This window comes from Paramisgurnus dabryanus, chromosome 20 (genome assembly GCF_030506205.2).
Source record: "Paramisgurnus dabryanus chromosome 20, PD_genome_1.1, whole genome shotgun sequence".
In the NCBI taxonomy this organism is placed as follows: Eukaryota; Metazoa; Chordata; class Actinopteri; order Cypriniformes; family Cobitidae; genus Paramisgurnus; species Paramisgurnus dabryanus.
The window spans coordinates 3,346,857-3,361,078 of record NC_133356.1 but is presented as its reverse complement, the minus strand read 5'-3'; the positions used below and the strand labels follow the sequence as shown (position 1 = coordinate 3,361,078).

The following is a 14,222-nucleotide window of genomic DNA, read 5'->3' as shown; positions in this document are numbered from 1 at the left end:
GTTTAGTGCAAGATTTAATTTAAGATAAGGTTAAGTAAAGATTTACTTACTGTTATAAAATGATTTTGGTAAAAAAGTATTATTACATGTTTAATAATATAATTTAAACAGTACATTTACATAAACATTGTGCTATTTTGAAAGTTAAAATAGCTCTGCGGCCCACCTACAAGATGTTAATCTCAGAAAAGGCCCCAACCAATTTGAGTTTGAGACCCCGACTTCGAAAGTAATCACATATCACAGTTTTCTTCATTATTGTGCAGCCCTGCTACGCAGTTGGTAAGGTGAGTTGATCTGTGTTTTAAATATGTATGCAAGGGTGCTCTGTGTGTCATAAAATAACAGAAAAGAGCCCTTCCTAAATCTCTACAATAATTTGATGTATAGATATCAATATAGTGTTTAGATTCTTTTAATGTCTATCAGGCACAAAATCTGAGAAAGTCTAATCATTTTCACAGATGGAGGGAGCGATTTCTAGGGTGACGCTTTGTCTTTAGTCATATTGAGAATTATTTGACCCTTGAAGGAAATCCCACATTCCCACATCAAGAGGACGGGAAATGTGTCATGGGAATCTAAACTGATCTCTTTCTTTTAAACTGTTTGCTTGAGTCACCAGAATCAGAATTCGTTTTGCCATTATTGTGTGTGTACTCACTTCTTACTGTTGCCGTTCTGGTGCAGTTATAAAGGATGGCGAGCTCTCCAAACACCTTTCCCGGTCCCATGGTGCACAGCTTTAGTCCTTCCTTAGTCACTTCTACTTTCCCCTCTAAGCAAAAATAAGAACAAAACACAGTTATTAACAGAACACTAAACTTTTCCTATCACAATACAGTTAAATACATGGTATACATGATGGCTTTACCCGTTTGTGAGTTATTCAGTAAACACAATACAATGCAAATATCCACTCCATTTTCCAAATGGAAATGTTTTTTTTCTTTATTTGGCAAAAATTAGAATAACAGGTAGTTGAAAAGCATTTCTCACTTTTTAGCAGATGTGACGGATAACAGACACCAGCATGCCATTCTCTGACACAGGTGACTGGCCATGTGACACGAAAGAGATGCAGAGAAAGATATTGAAAAGGTGACCTCTGGCATTTAGAGAGATAATGTATGAAATGAATGTATGAGATGAAACAGTTTTACAGGGGAGAGAGCTGATGACCCTTATCTCATGGTTGACCATATTATCATTTATATTCGGCTCTGGCTTATGGGTCGAACGACTTTCATGTGGTCTAATGAAACCTTTATCTGTATTCAGTATGGATTCAGGGGCCAAAATTAACTTTGCATTGTTTTATTTAAATATGTGACCCGTGCTGGCAAAATGAGTGGGAATGTGCACCGTCTGACTTTAAGCTAAAGGCAAAAGGATGTATAATGTAGCGTGCACACCAAAGTTTTTACGCCAACTGTTTCCAATGGAAGCGCTGCATTTTTCAAAAAAGCCAGCACCTGGCATTTTTTTTCTGCGCAGAATTTTTTTTTAAAGATTTGAAAAATATTCAACTTTAAGTGAAAAGCTCAGGTCATCAATGTCAGTTCTTACACAGTTCTGTACAATCACAATGTAGGAGGGGCGGGACAAATATCACAACAACCAACCGGCGCATCGCACAACGACTGATAAACAAAGTCAAAGTATCACAGCAACCAAAGCGGTCAGCTGATCAAAGCTGGCAGTCGTCTAAAAAAGCTGGCAGTCAGCGTCCGCCTGGCGTCTTCAGCTGCGTTTAAAAGCTTTGGTGTGCACAGCCCCTAAATGTCCAAATTGAGGTTTTCATAAAAGAAGTACATTAAGCCCTTGTCTAGCGATCTCAATGCTCTAAATAGTCATTAAACATATAAAATAATATTTGTTGTATGTTTTCTAAGAGCTGTACCGTCCTTAATGCTTAAATCTTTTCTTGCCATTGATGAGTAATCTCCTCAATTAAGAGAAAACATTTGCATAAAAAACTTGTTCCTGATGAGTTTTTATGTTAATTTGTAATACAGCGTTTATCCACTAGATGCCTGACCCAAACCCAACCCTAACCTTACCCAATTTATACAAAACTGAAGCAAAACATTTAATAACTTTAAACTCTGTGTATGTTTTGAAAATCGTTCCGAATCTGATCTCTAAAAGATTTATTCACAAAAATTCAATTATTTCAGCTTTTTGCTATTTTTTTATTTTTTTAAGAGAAAAAAATAGATAAGATGAAAGTTTTTTTCCCCATTTTGTTTGTTTATTGTTTGTTTGAAAGCAGTCTGTTCTTTCATTTGATATATTTGTATGTTTATATATTTATAGAAGAATCATTTTAGGGAATGCATTTTGTGAAACTTTTGTGAAAATCACAAAAAATGCTGTAAGGTAACTTTTCAAATAAAGGCTGGTGGGGAATGAGTTAACCTATACAAATATCCGTCTCCATTTACATGCGTGTCTAACATTCCAACAAATCATACATTGGGCCCTATTTTAACGATCTAAGCGCATTGTCTAAAGCGCACAGTGGAACGTCTAAATGGGCGTGTCCGAATCCACTTTTGCTAATTTAACGACGGGAAAATGGTTTTTGCGCCGAGCGCATGGTCGAAAAGGGTTGGTCCTATTGTAATGGGAGTATTTTGGGCGTAACGTGCAGTAAACCAATGAGAGACTCAGCTCTCATCCCCTTTAAAAGCCAGTTGCTCTGGCGCTATGTCTAATCCCTATTTAGATGACGGACTTTGTAAACTAAAAAACTAAGCGGAGGAAGAAGATCCCCAGTTTAAGATTAATGTTAAATAATTGTGTTGTTTTTCACTTGTATTGAAATTTTTATTTTTTTATTAAAACCTTTAAAACCCGTTTTCTTTTAGTCATGGAAGTAAAAAGCAGGCTTTACATTGCTTTAAATGTATGGCTATCCAATATCATCAAAAAATAATTTACAAGTATGTAAGATAAGGTTTGTACTCTAAAAATACTTTATTTGTAACAAATAGGAGATAAAGAATTTACAAACGGCTCTCCTCACGTTTCAGCACTTTGGACAGCGGTTTTTTTAGCAAATAGTTTTTTAAGCATTACTTCACCATATCCGCAGGTACAGAGTAATCATATACAATAAATCCGTGAGGTGGCATAAAAAAAAACATTTAAAAACAGACGCATTTGTTCAAAGCAAAGCATTTATTTACTTACCAGGCTGCAGGTGAAGCAGCTCTTTGCGCCTTCTAACGTCTCATAATTAGTCCTCATTTATGTCCAAGAGACTCAATAAAAATCTTTTACATTCAATCCTTTAATCTTTCATATTTAAAAGCATTTTTGTGCTGCTGCGCATTCATGTACCTTGTGATAAGCAAACCCGCGTTGTCCTCCCGTGTATAGGCGCATTTTACTAATGCGCTCTTTAAATAACATAAAGCATATTGCGCCATTGACTTTAGACTTTAGAGCAGGTTTTTGTTGGTCAATGGCGTAGTCTATTTTAGTTGCCTCAAAATAGCAACGCGCCAACAATGCGCCTGAACACACCTCGTTTTCAGACCAGAACGCCCATGGGCGCAAAAGGGGGCGCAAATGCATTTGCTATTTAAACAACGCGGTGCTAAACGTGAAAATTAGGGTGGAAACTAGCGAAAGACACTTGCGTCGCGAATTGCGCTGCATTGCGCCGGGTGTAAGATAGAGCCCTTAGTTTTTAAAGTTTTTTAATAGATATTAGAAAATTAGCTTATACTGACTTATTTTGCCAGCACGGGTCACATTTATGTTTTTGTCTTAATCACAAAAAACTTGTTAAACATTTTTCTCTTGTATATTTGTGACAAACACACAAGCTGCTGAGTCACCTGCAGCTTCATAAATATGTTAAATGTGTCATTCTGTGAAACTGCACCTGCCAGAAATTCAATGACTACAGTGAAGTTCCTCATATTTTTGTTTTGTTGCAAATATTTTCCATATGAAAAAAGGCATTCAAATGATCTCTCTGATCACAAGCTTGATGACTGTAGGAACAAACAAATTATATGATTAATATCAACATCCATGTAGCTAAGATTAAGGGTGCGGGAACATTTTGTAAAGTGTGTTTGCACGGATAGCAAAATATAATCATTAAACCAAATGCTTAAAGATCACATTGACCCTGAATGATCGGGGCATGCAAATAACCCCTTTCCCTTATTGTCAGTGCACAGACGAGATAAAATTCAAAGCAGTCTAAGCATTCATTAATGTCCCAAAACAGGCCATAAAAGTTCAACATTAAATTAGTCTCTGAATAATTAAAAATGAAATGTGAACGCAGCTTATCAGCACCGCAGGACTTGATCAAACATGAACGTTAAATGAAATTAATCAGTGTTGGTCTTTAAATAAATCTTTATGCGGTGGATCAAAACGTATTTCACAAAGTCAAAGTTATAAGGTTGAAATTGAAAAGATGTTTTTTCCCAAAGCCACAGAAACAGGAAGTAATAATGCACATTAGTGTGACCTTCTGTTCCTCCTCCAACAGAGACAGGAAGCTATGACCCTTACGGTCAAGGGCATCGCTGTGAAAAACTGATTACATTTCCCACCAATGTGTTTATTTTCCAAAGAATGGAAAATTTCTCATGATGCGACACACATTGGCGTGTAAAGAACTGGAACTGATGACAGGTGACCCGTGCCCTCATAGTGTTTGCTCTGCTTTGGTTATTAAGCGGTATTGTTCATAGCAGCCCGAGCATTGCTTGAGTTCATATTAATGCCCTACAGTTAATCATCTATTGCCCATGATTCACAAAGATAAGAGAGAGAGAGCGGTAGAGAGAGATTGTGAGAGTGATGTTCCCCTGACATGGGCTCAACTACCAAACATTATTAACTACAGATGCTAAGCGATCAAACAGGGAGGAAAGAAATAATGCATGAAATAAAGAGAGCAGGTTCCAGATAAACCCACTGATATTAAATGATGGGAGATTGTCTTGTTTGTTTTGAAAGAAAGTCTGCATGCTTCTGTATGTGTCAGTAAAACAAAACATTCAGAAGGAAATAATGAAGGGACTTCCTAAAAAAAAACATGAAACATAATTTTTCAAAACTTCTGTCATTAAATTAGCAGACAAGAAGTCTTTTTAGAGTAATGTTGCTCTTTAAAGTTTGGGCATCGGCAGATAAGCTAATCAGCAGTCGCCAGTTTTATCGCCACTTTTGCATCCATTAAATCCCAAAAACTTTTTATCAGAACAACCACAAAAAGATAAGGAACATTAGTTAAAAAATAAAGTCAATTTAATGTGATATTGCCTTTTAAATATCGCCTTTTATGTCACCCCAGCCTAATCTCATAGGAAAACAATGAACGAGTTGCAGTGCCAACGCCAGCCGAGAGCTGATGAGGGGGCACGTGGCGATCATGAAAGCATATCATTTTTGGTTTTTGGTACATTCCTTAAGTTTTAATGCGTTATAAGCAAACATCTTGGTAATGCAACCACGAAAACTGCAGCTATAGTGAGCACATACAGAGGTCTGAACAATCTTACTATATACAACAACAATACATTTTTTTTTTTTACATTTTATCATTAAAATCCCATTTAACATTAACTCTTTCCCCACCTTTGACAAGTTATCTCGTCAATAAGAGAAGACATTTGCGTGAAAAAACGTGTTCCTGATTGTGACGGTCCCTTTCGAAGCACTGCTTCATGAGGCTTCGAAACTTTTACAAATCTTTTGTTCCGAATCAGTGGTTCGGAGCGTGTTTCAAACTGGCCAAGTCATGAGATTTTAGAAAACAATGCTTCATTACGTCATAGCTGTTTCGAAACATTTAAAAAATTTGATGGTTTACCACTAGGGGGAGTTGATCACAAATGACCAGTGTCTAATATGGTTAGGTGAACTCAAGCCAGTTTTATTATGCAAGTTCATAAAACATTCATCCTTTTGACTAATAACGCAACTATTTTGTCTACATTTTGTTTATAGACAGATTTAATGACAAAAATTTGCATAATTAAAAGGGTAGTTTTAATGATTTGTTTGCGGTAAATAAAACTAAAAACACATAATACACTTTTAATTACGTCTTAATTAATTTAAATAATTTTTTAAAACATATTTTAATAAAATCTTGCTATTATTTTGTAAAAAAAAAAAGTGCAAAATGTTTGGACAGATCTGCTTTTACACTATTTTCACCAGCAGGTGTCGCCGACGTGTGTGGTGTTTCGAACGCTTCGAAAAACTGAATCAATTTTGAAGCAATTGGTTCAATTGATTCAAAGCTTCGAAAAGCTTAGTTCCTCCCATCACTAGTTCCTGATGAGCTTTTATGTTAATCTGTAATTCTGCGATTATCCATTTTATATAATTTATAAAAAACTAAAGCAATTTTTTTTTTACTAATTTCAAACTCTGTATTATGTTTTGATAATCGTTCTGAATATGATCTCTAACAAAATTCCTTGACAAAAATGCAATTATTTCAGCTTTTTGATAAAAAATGTAAGTTTATCAGTGGCGCCCGGTGACTTCTTTTTTTGAGGGCACATGATGCGAAGTTTGTCACAACATGTATGTAGTCCATCGTGTGTGGTTCCTTTTTTCAAAATATGTGTTTGGCGCGGGAGTGAACCTATGTGCATCAGGGGTTTTGTCTGTTAAGGGTGTGTCTTGCATGTATTTTGTGAACGTGAGCATCTCTTTTATCATAAACTGTTTTGAGCGTGTGAGCAGGCACTTCTTTTGACAAAACACGTGATGCACATGGTTCACATGACACAACAAACACATATTTTGAATTGCGCCCCTCGGAAGAGCAGACACGAGCCGCCACTGGAGTTTATAAGCAGAGAAAAATATACAGTAAATAGGATAAAACTTTTTTTTTTTTTCGTTTTGTTTGTTTGAAAGCAGAGGGTCTGATCTTTCATTTATTTCAAAAAATGCTGGCGGGAAACTTTTCAAAAAAAGGCTGGCGGAGAAGGAGTTAATTGTGATCTGAGGGGAAGGGATAGTGCCAGTGATGGGGCGATACCCCCTCATGCCCCCCATGGTGCCGGCAGTGACGAGGTGCTAATTTTGTTAGTGAGTTTTTACAATGTGAATCATACACAAAATCTATGATTATTATTCAGCCTATTCTTATTAAATGCGTATAAATAGCATGCAGTGTGAAAAGTCGTGAAATACATACAGCAAATTCCAATTCCAGGCGCATTTTTCGTTTCGTTTCATGTATTGTTTTCTCTTTTTTTTCTTTTTTATCATTGTTGCTGGGTTTGGGGATTAAATGACATCCTAAAGCAAATCCCAAATCTAACCCCAAGTCCAAGCGACAATGGTTTAAAAAAAACAGAAAACAAATGAGAAACCAATATATAAAACGACACAAAAGGACGCACCGTATTAAGCCTATTGCACGACTTTTTACACTGCGTGCTATTTATACGCATGTCATGAGAATGGGTTGCATTAGAAAAATAGCAAGAATGAACCGTGACTCATAAACCTAACATCACTGGGGCAAAAGTAGATTGTACTTAACATACAAATGCGGTCCGAAATACGAAGTGCCAAGAATTTTGTGTGGAGGGCATACTCAGCTGTGTATTTTTTGAATCATGACTTTGAGGTAATGCAATGCTTTGAAATCCTGCATCAGTTGTAAGATGCACTTTAAAAGTCAACATTATCTGCAGTCATTAAGCGTACCTTTATTTATTCAGATTGAGAGTTAATTAACATGGCGACTTCAGCACATACACTAATATGACATTCAAGGCATCCTTCAGCGGCTCTCCTGTCCGAAGGCCAAACTAATTATTTTCGCTGAAGCCTCTCAAGTAACCTAGAGCTTAAATGCTAATATATGATGAAATCTTTTTATCAAAAAAATACATTTTGGGATTCAAACACTCTAAAAAATGCTGGGTATTTTTCAACCCAGCGTTAGGTACAAAAAGAACAAATCCAGCCACTGGATGAAATTAACACAAAGTTTTCATATTTACCCAATGATGGGTTAAAACAACCCAGCATTTCAGGTTGAAACAACCCAGGAGGCTAAATTACAAACCATTCATCCCGTCTTTACCCAACACTGGGTTGAACATAATCCAGCATTTTTAGATAACTATTATTGATCTTCTGACCACCATGACTGACCTTTACTGTGAGACCATGAATTTGGGTTTGATGAAATTATGTTTCCTTTTTTAAAGCTGAAATCTAAATGGAGGATTTATTAGGCATCAAAGTATTTCTGGATCTCAGACTCCTACGTCTTTGCAATCTATAGCATTTATTTCTGCAGCTTGAAAATGTAAATAATTCAGCCCAGAGGAATGAAGCCCTGCTGTTTGTTTTTCTTTCTGACAAAGAAACCCAAAGGAATAGTCATCTTTTTCCCCTTTCTTTTCAAATCCTCTATTCTCTGTTTTTCTTCTGTATTCTGTGGGAATATCTGCGTGTGTTAATTCAAGAGAAGCTTGCTTTTGTATGATTAATTCTATTTGTTTCATTATTATGAAGAAACATTGTGCTCTCAGACTGTATACAGCAGATATCTTTCTCTTGGATTGTGCCAGGATTTGGCGTGGTGGGCGAATTTTTAATTTGTACCACAAAATATGAATTTTTCTTCTAGTAAAGCACTGCTGACAAAAAATTGTATTGACATTATGTAATGACATTGGAGATGGGTGTATTGATCAATCAGGAAGAGCTAGTGCACAACATCAACATCCAAGACTATTCCGAGACCTGCTTTATATATGTGTTACCAAATCAAGGCAAGTTATTTACTGAGATTGTGAATAAATGTTAAAGGTGGGTGGTTTAAAGCCATTTCATGCATTCTGACTTATTAACACAGTTTAACAGTTGGATTCATCATGCTAAACATAGTAAGTATAAAAACAGTTAAAGCCCGAATGCACTTTGCCGTTTGTACGTGTTTTGGAAAGTTTTTTTTTCCGAACATTAAAGATTCATGCGTAAAAATCTTGCTTTATTTCTTTTATGGGCAATTTTAGTGCAGAAAGTACAGTGGAAGTCCTTATATGGGCACTTTAACCAGAATAGCACACACACATACCAGCCAAGCGCTGATACGATTCAACGTCACCAAATAAGTGTGTTTTTGTTTGTGAGGGAAATTTAAACTTGTTAAGATTTTGATGAAATGGGGCGGTCCTGACTGGGTCAAGTAAAACTGCATCATATGTCTGTGTTTTGTTGGCAATCGACGCGTAAGTGCATAATGTAAACGACACGGACATGTAGTGAATCATAAGTTATCAAGAGATAGTGGGAAAATGTTTTGTCGTGACTCGTTCCTCCTGCGGAACGCCTCCAGGACCTTGGGTTTATTCGGGATAAATCGCTAGAGCTGATCTGTCCTTGATTAATCTGATAAGACTGTTTGGAGATATGAAGGATGTACTAGGTTCTCAAGATTAACATAAGATAAGCAGAAACCGTGTATTATGTAAGATTTAAATAATGATGATTCTTCAAAATGTATTTATGTAAATAACTTCTGACAAAAAATGTGAATAGTTGTCAAAAAAATTTGATGAGCCAAAACAATAACAACAGTGCTATTTAACAAAGTACTGTAAAAAGCACCCATGAATCTGCATGCATTCACATATCATGACTGTGTTTTGTCAAGCAGCTTTCTCAAGTGATATCATCATCATCATCAAATCATTACATAAGAAATGGAACTGTGTTGGGTTCACGTTAAGTCTAATGCTGAGTTTACACCAAACGCGGTTTGGGCGTCAAAATCGCGTCTACCGCGCGTGGTTTGCCGCTTGAACAATTTGGATGCATTCCGCTTCTTGTGGGAGGGGCAACTACTGTGCGAGTGTCTGTTTGCAAGATGACTGATGTTACTTGTGCATTTATCAAGAGAGTTACCAGTTTTGTATTGGGTAACCTTACTATGGGGAAAAATAAACGGCGCGGGTAGATAAACGTCACGTGACTCAAAAGTGAAGCGTGTACAACTTACCAAGTTGCCCAAAGTCCTTACTGACACTCTTCCAAGCGAGGTCCTTTTTATTCCTGTCTCCACTATAGAAATAAAAACTTGTGTCATATAGCTTCGAGTGACTGCTTGAGTGAGTGACTCCGGGCGGGGCTGCCACCACAGCAGCAAGCAGGCTCCTGATTGGTTAACGCGGCGCGAAATTCCGCCAAAGTTCAAATTTTTCAACTCGGGCGTCAGCCGCAAATTCGCGTGAACCGCAAGATGCACAAAAAGCACCATTCGCGCTTACCGCGCGTACCGCGCACAACGCTCAATTCGCGCCTTTCGCCCGAGCTTCACGCGCGAAAGAGGCGGAAACGCGTCTTCCGCGCCGCGGGACCTCCTGACACGCGTCAACGCGTCTTCACATTGACTTAACATTGAAATCACTCGCGCTTCACGCCCTTACCGCGGTCGGTGTAAATGCAGCATAACAGGTCTCATGGGATTTGGTTTCTCTTACTAAATCAAATTAACAGGCACCTAATCAACACAATTTAATCAGAGAGTCAATATCAGTGATCCACTTCGAGATCTTCAGCAGATAATCCGTGTAGGGCTGGGCGATTCGTCCCCATAAAAAAATCTGAGATTTTTTTTTATAAAAAACTCGATTTACGATTCGATTCGATTTTTTTTTCCCGACCCCATTTAAAACAAAATAATTGCAAACTGTATATATTTTTAACATTTATATTTATTATGTTTAATTAAAATGCATCAACAAAAAATTGGGAAGGAATGCAAAATGTATGTCAGTGTTTCCCACAGATCTGAAATTTACTTGTGGTGGTAGCTGGTGAAAAGGGCAATCATTATAATCCACCGACAGAAAATGGTCTACTATACATGTGACACAGAACTAATAATGTGTGACACAACACAATACTTTGAATTATTAAACATTAATATTAATTTCACATTATAGTTCATTAATCTAACCACCCCAAACTTTCTTTGCCATAAACAAAGGTGACACTGTTTGTCAAAGCACCACAAAAACACTTACTGTTTTTGCACTGATATATGAAGCAATTAGACCCCTTTTATCAAACTCAATATAATACAATACTACGTATAGTATATTAATAGACAGTGCAGGTCTATAGATTATAAATGTGACTGATGTTATAATGGTAATAATTTCTAGAGATAGGCACTTTTACTGCTTCTGCTTTCTATTTCTCTTTTTCCGATTAAAAAAGCTTAATCCACTCATTATTTCAGAGTTAAAAGTCTACTTGCTGTCCCGATGACAGGATTTACATTATAGCTTTGCGTTTTTATATCCTGAGTCAGCTTTAGCTTTGAGCACTCTTTCAGTGCAATGGGCTTGACATTAGCACTGCTTTTTGCTACAATCTCTGTGCAAACTTTTTAGATTTTAGAAAAGATATGGTCTATTAATAGTAAGATTATGAAAAAATGGGATAAAGAAAATGCAGCGCGTGGTCGCAACAAGAGCCAGTTGTTATCACCATAGAAACCGGAAGCACGCTGAAACTTCACTCGAGCTTTAGGTAGCGCTCACGGCCGTTCTCCGATCGACTCTGGTTTTACACACAATATTAATCATACTTGGGACCCAAAGTAATAAACTAGGACCGACCTGGACCAGACTGACCATTTCAAATATAAACCCGGAACCATACGGGTCCTCTCAGGGAAGAAAGACCTCTAATGGTAAAACTCTGCTCAAGTTCAGAAACATGAAAGGATACAATGTGACACTGAGCTGGCTTCGCGTCGCACCCAATTCATTGAGAAACAAAGAGCACGTGAACGCACACTCAACGGGAGAGACACAACGTGCTTGCACGCAAAATGAAGCCAACTTGGATGCTATAAACACATATGCACATAAGCATATGCGCCCATTTTGGTCGCAGTGTAGTTCCCTGTGCTCAGCTCAGTATGTGCTGCAGTTGATCCAGTTTGCCGCGCTGGATGATGAGTTTATGACGCGTGCATCTTCACAGGCTCTCTCAACAAAACACGGGTCATCCATTCGAGTTCAGAAAATACGGAAATTCGTAAAGTGATTTTTTTTCTTGGGCGGGTCGCAATTTACCTGGGCGGACCCAGTAGAGGCTATGTTTGGGAAACACTGTATGTACTGCACTATACTGCAGAGGGGGAGAAAAAAAATCTTTAAAAAAAAATCGATTTTTTGAAAATATGAATCGATTTGACCTACCAACTCGATTTTAAAATCAAATCGATTTTTTTCCCAGCCCGAAATCCGTGTGTGAAGATGTCAGACCTGTGACCTTAATGGCACACTACAAAGACTTAAAGGAGGCTTTGAAAACAACTGCCAGCTAATAAAATAAATAGAAATGTATGATTTAAATGTTCTTTCTCTCACAACCTGTTGCTTAAAGGGATTGTTTACCTCAAACTAAAAACCTGCTCATCACATTGATATATTTGGGTCAAGTTACTATGTGACTTTAAACGTCTTATAGCTCATGTGTTGTATGAACGTTTTCGTCCTTTTTGAGACCTTATTTTAAGTTGACATCTCTTTAAGAATTTCAGAACAAACCGAAATACGGGCTTGCTCACACAAATACTGTATAAAGCACTAGGGATGCACCAAATATTTGGCAACTGAAATTATTTTGATTTAGTGAAAAGACTAAATCAATTTTCCCAAAGAATGAGGCTTTTAATGATGCGATCAGATAGCAACCAGCGTAGAGTGAGAGGTGCACATGCATTTGAAATTATGTCACTGAAGCATTTTAAAGTGTCAGAGATAAGACACAAAAAACATGCAACAATAAAAGTTTAAAGTTCCCATAACACAAACTGTTTCTGCATATCTGATGTTAATCTTGAGTACCTATAGAGTAGTATTACATCCTTCATATCTCCGGAGAGTCCTTAGTTTTATCAGATTTATAAAAGACAGATCAGCTCTAGCGATCGTTTCCGATAAACACAAGGAAACATCAGGAAGGAGGAGTCACGAGCTGCGGGAGGAGCGAGTCACGAGTATACAACACAGGATAACTTATGATTCACTACATGTTTGTGCCATTTACATTAGATGCACTTACGCACCAATTTCCAACATAACACAGAAGTCTAATTTACCACATGCAACTCATGACCTGGTTGGGACCTTCTAAACGAAATCCAGTGTTAAACAAACACACACGCAAAACTCCGCTGCTACCCCGGTTAAATTAACTATATGCATTGTTTCCATAATGCTGGCTTACTTCTCCTTACATCCAAAAACAAACTTCTTCTTTTGTGCCATTGTTGATATAAAACAAAGCTGTTGCGTAAAGTGATGTCTGTGACTTCTAGTGTCCGTGTTTTTTCCTTCGGTCCTCAGCGTTTTTTCCAGGGGAAGTGCCCATAAAAGAAATTATATGTCACGTCTACCCATAATACGTAAGATGTACCCGTGTTAAAAAAAAACTTTCTGAAACTTGTACGAACCCTGGCAAAGTGCATTCGGCACAGAAATACTCTCTGTAACACGTTCAACTAGTTTTTTGACACTTAACTGTGTTAATAAGTCAGAATGCATGAACTACTGTTGACCCCCTGTTTAATGTATCATTTAAAATCTTTCTAGAACCAATAAAAAACTCCCTTATATAAAAAAAAAGTTAGTTAACAAAAGTTTTTTATTCTAAAAAGTTTTTTTGTCCTATCAATCATCGTGCCATCTCACTCTCCCGCTGCTCTGTAATGTATGGGCACTGCAGCTGGACTGAGCAAGCAGACCACCATAAGTGCCATCTGCTGCCCAACATAAGTGCCGTTGCTCGTGGCATGAATCGTCGCAACAATTTTGTTGCAAGTTTCCTAAGGCAGAGTAATAAATAGTGCATTTGCATTTTGTGGGTTAATAAAATATCAGACTAATACCAGTTTAGATAAGAAACATTTATATGGCCGAATGTAAGTGGAACAGTTTTAAAAAGAAAGACGGCTATCCGATCTGAGAAGTGACCAGGTGTAAAAATGCCCTAATGTCTGCTGGAATGCTAAAAAAATTTCATTGTTAAATAATGTGAAATAACAATAGTAAAAAGCACATTCTAGAAATGTAACTTTAGCAATGGTGAAGAAATTGGGGATATTTGGGAAGACGAAAAAAAAAACATGTTCGGTATACGGTGTTCGGCTGAGTGTTTCATTAGAGTTTCGGTCAATA

The 14,222-nt window shown here is 37.2% G+C and overlaps 1 protein-coding gene across 5 annotated transcripts in view; it reads right to left on the bottom strand.

Moving 5' to 3' along the window:
• The window catches only part of prkg1a (protein kinase cGMP-dependent 1a), a 143,089-nt gene that overhangs the window by 73,200 nt on the left and 55,667 nt on the right, over window positions 1-14,222 (bottom strand). For all 5 annotated transcript variants that reach the window (XR_012335555.1, XM_065296053.1, XM_065296052.2 and 2 more), the window contains one exon: window positions 665-778. Coding sequence is in view for 4 of the 5 variants with exons in the window: in XM_065296053.1 (XP_065152125.1) it covers window positions 665-778 (114 nt within the window). In the remaining variant the exon portion in view is untranslated. The remainder of the gene's footprint in view (window positions 1-664; window positions 779-14,222) is intronic.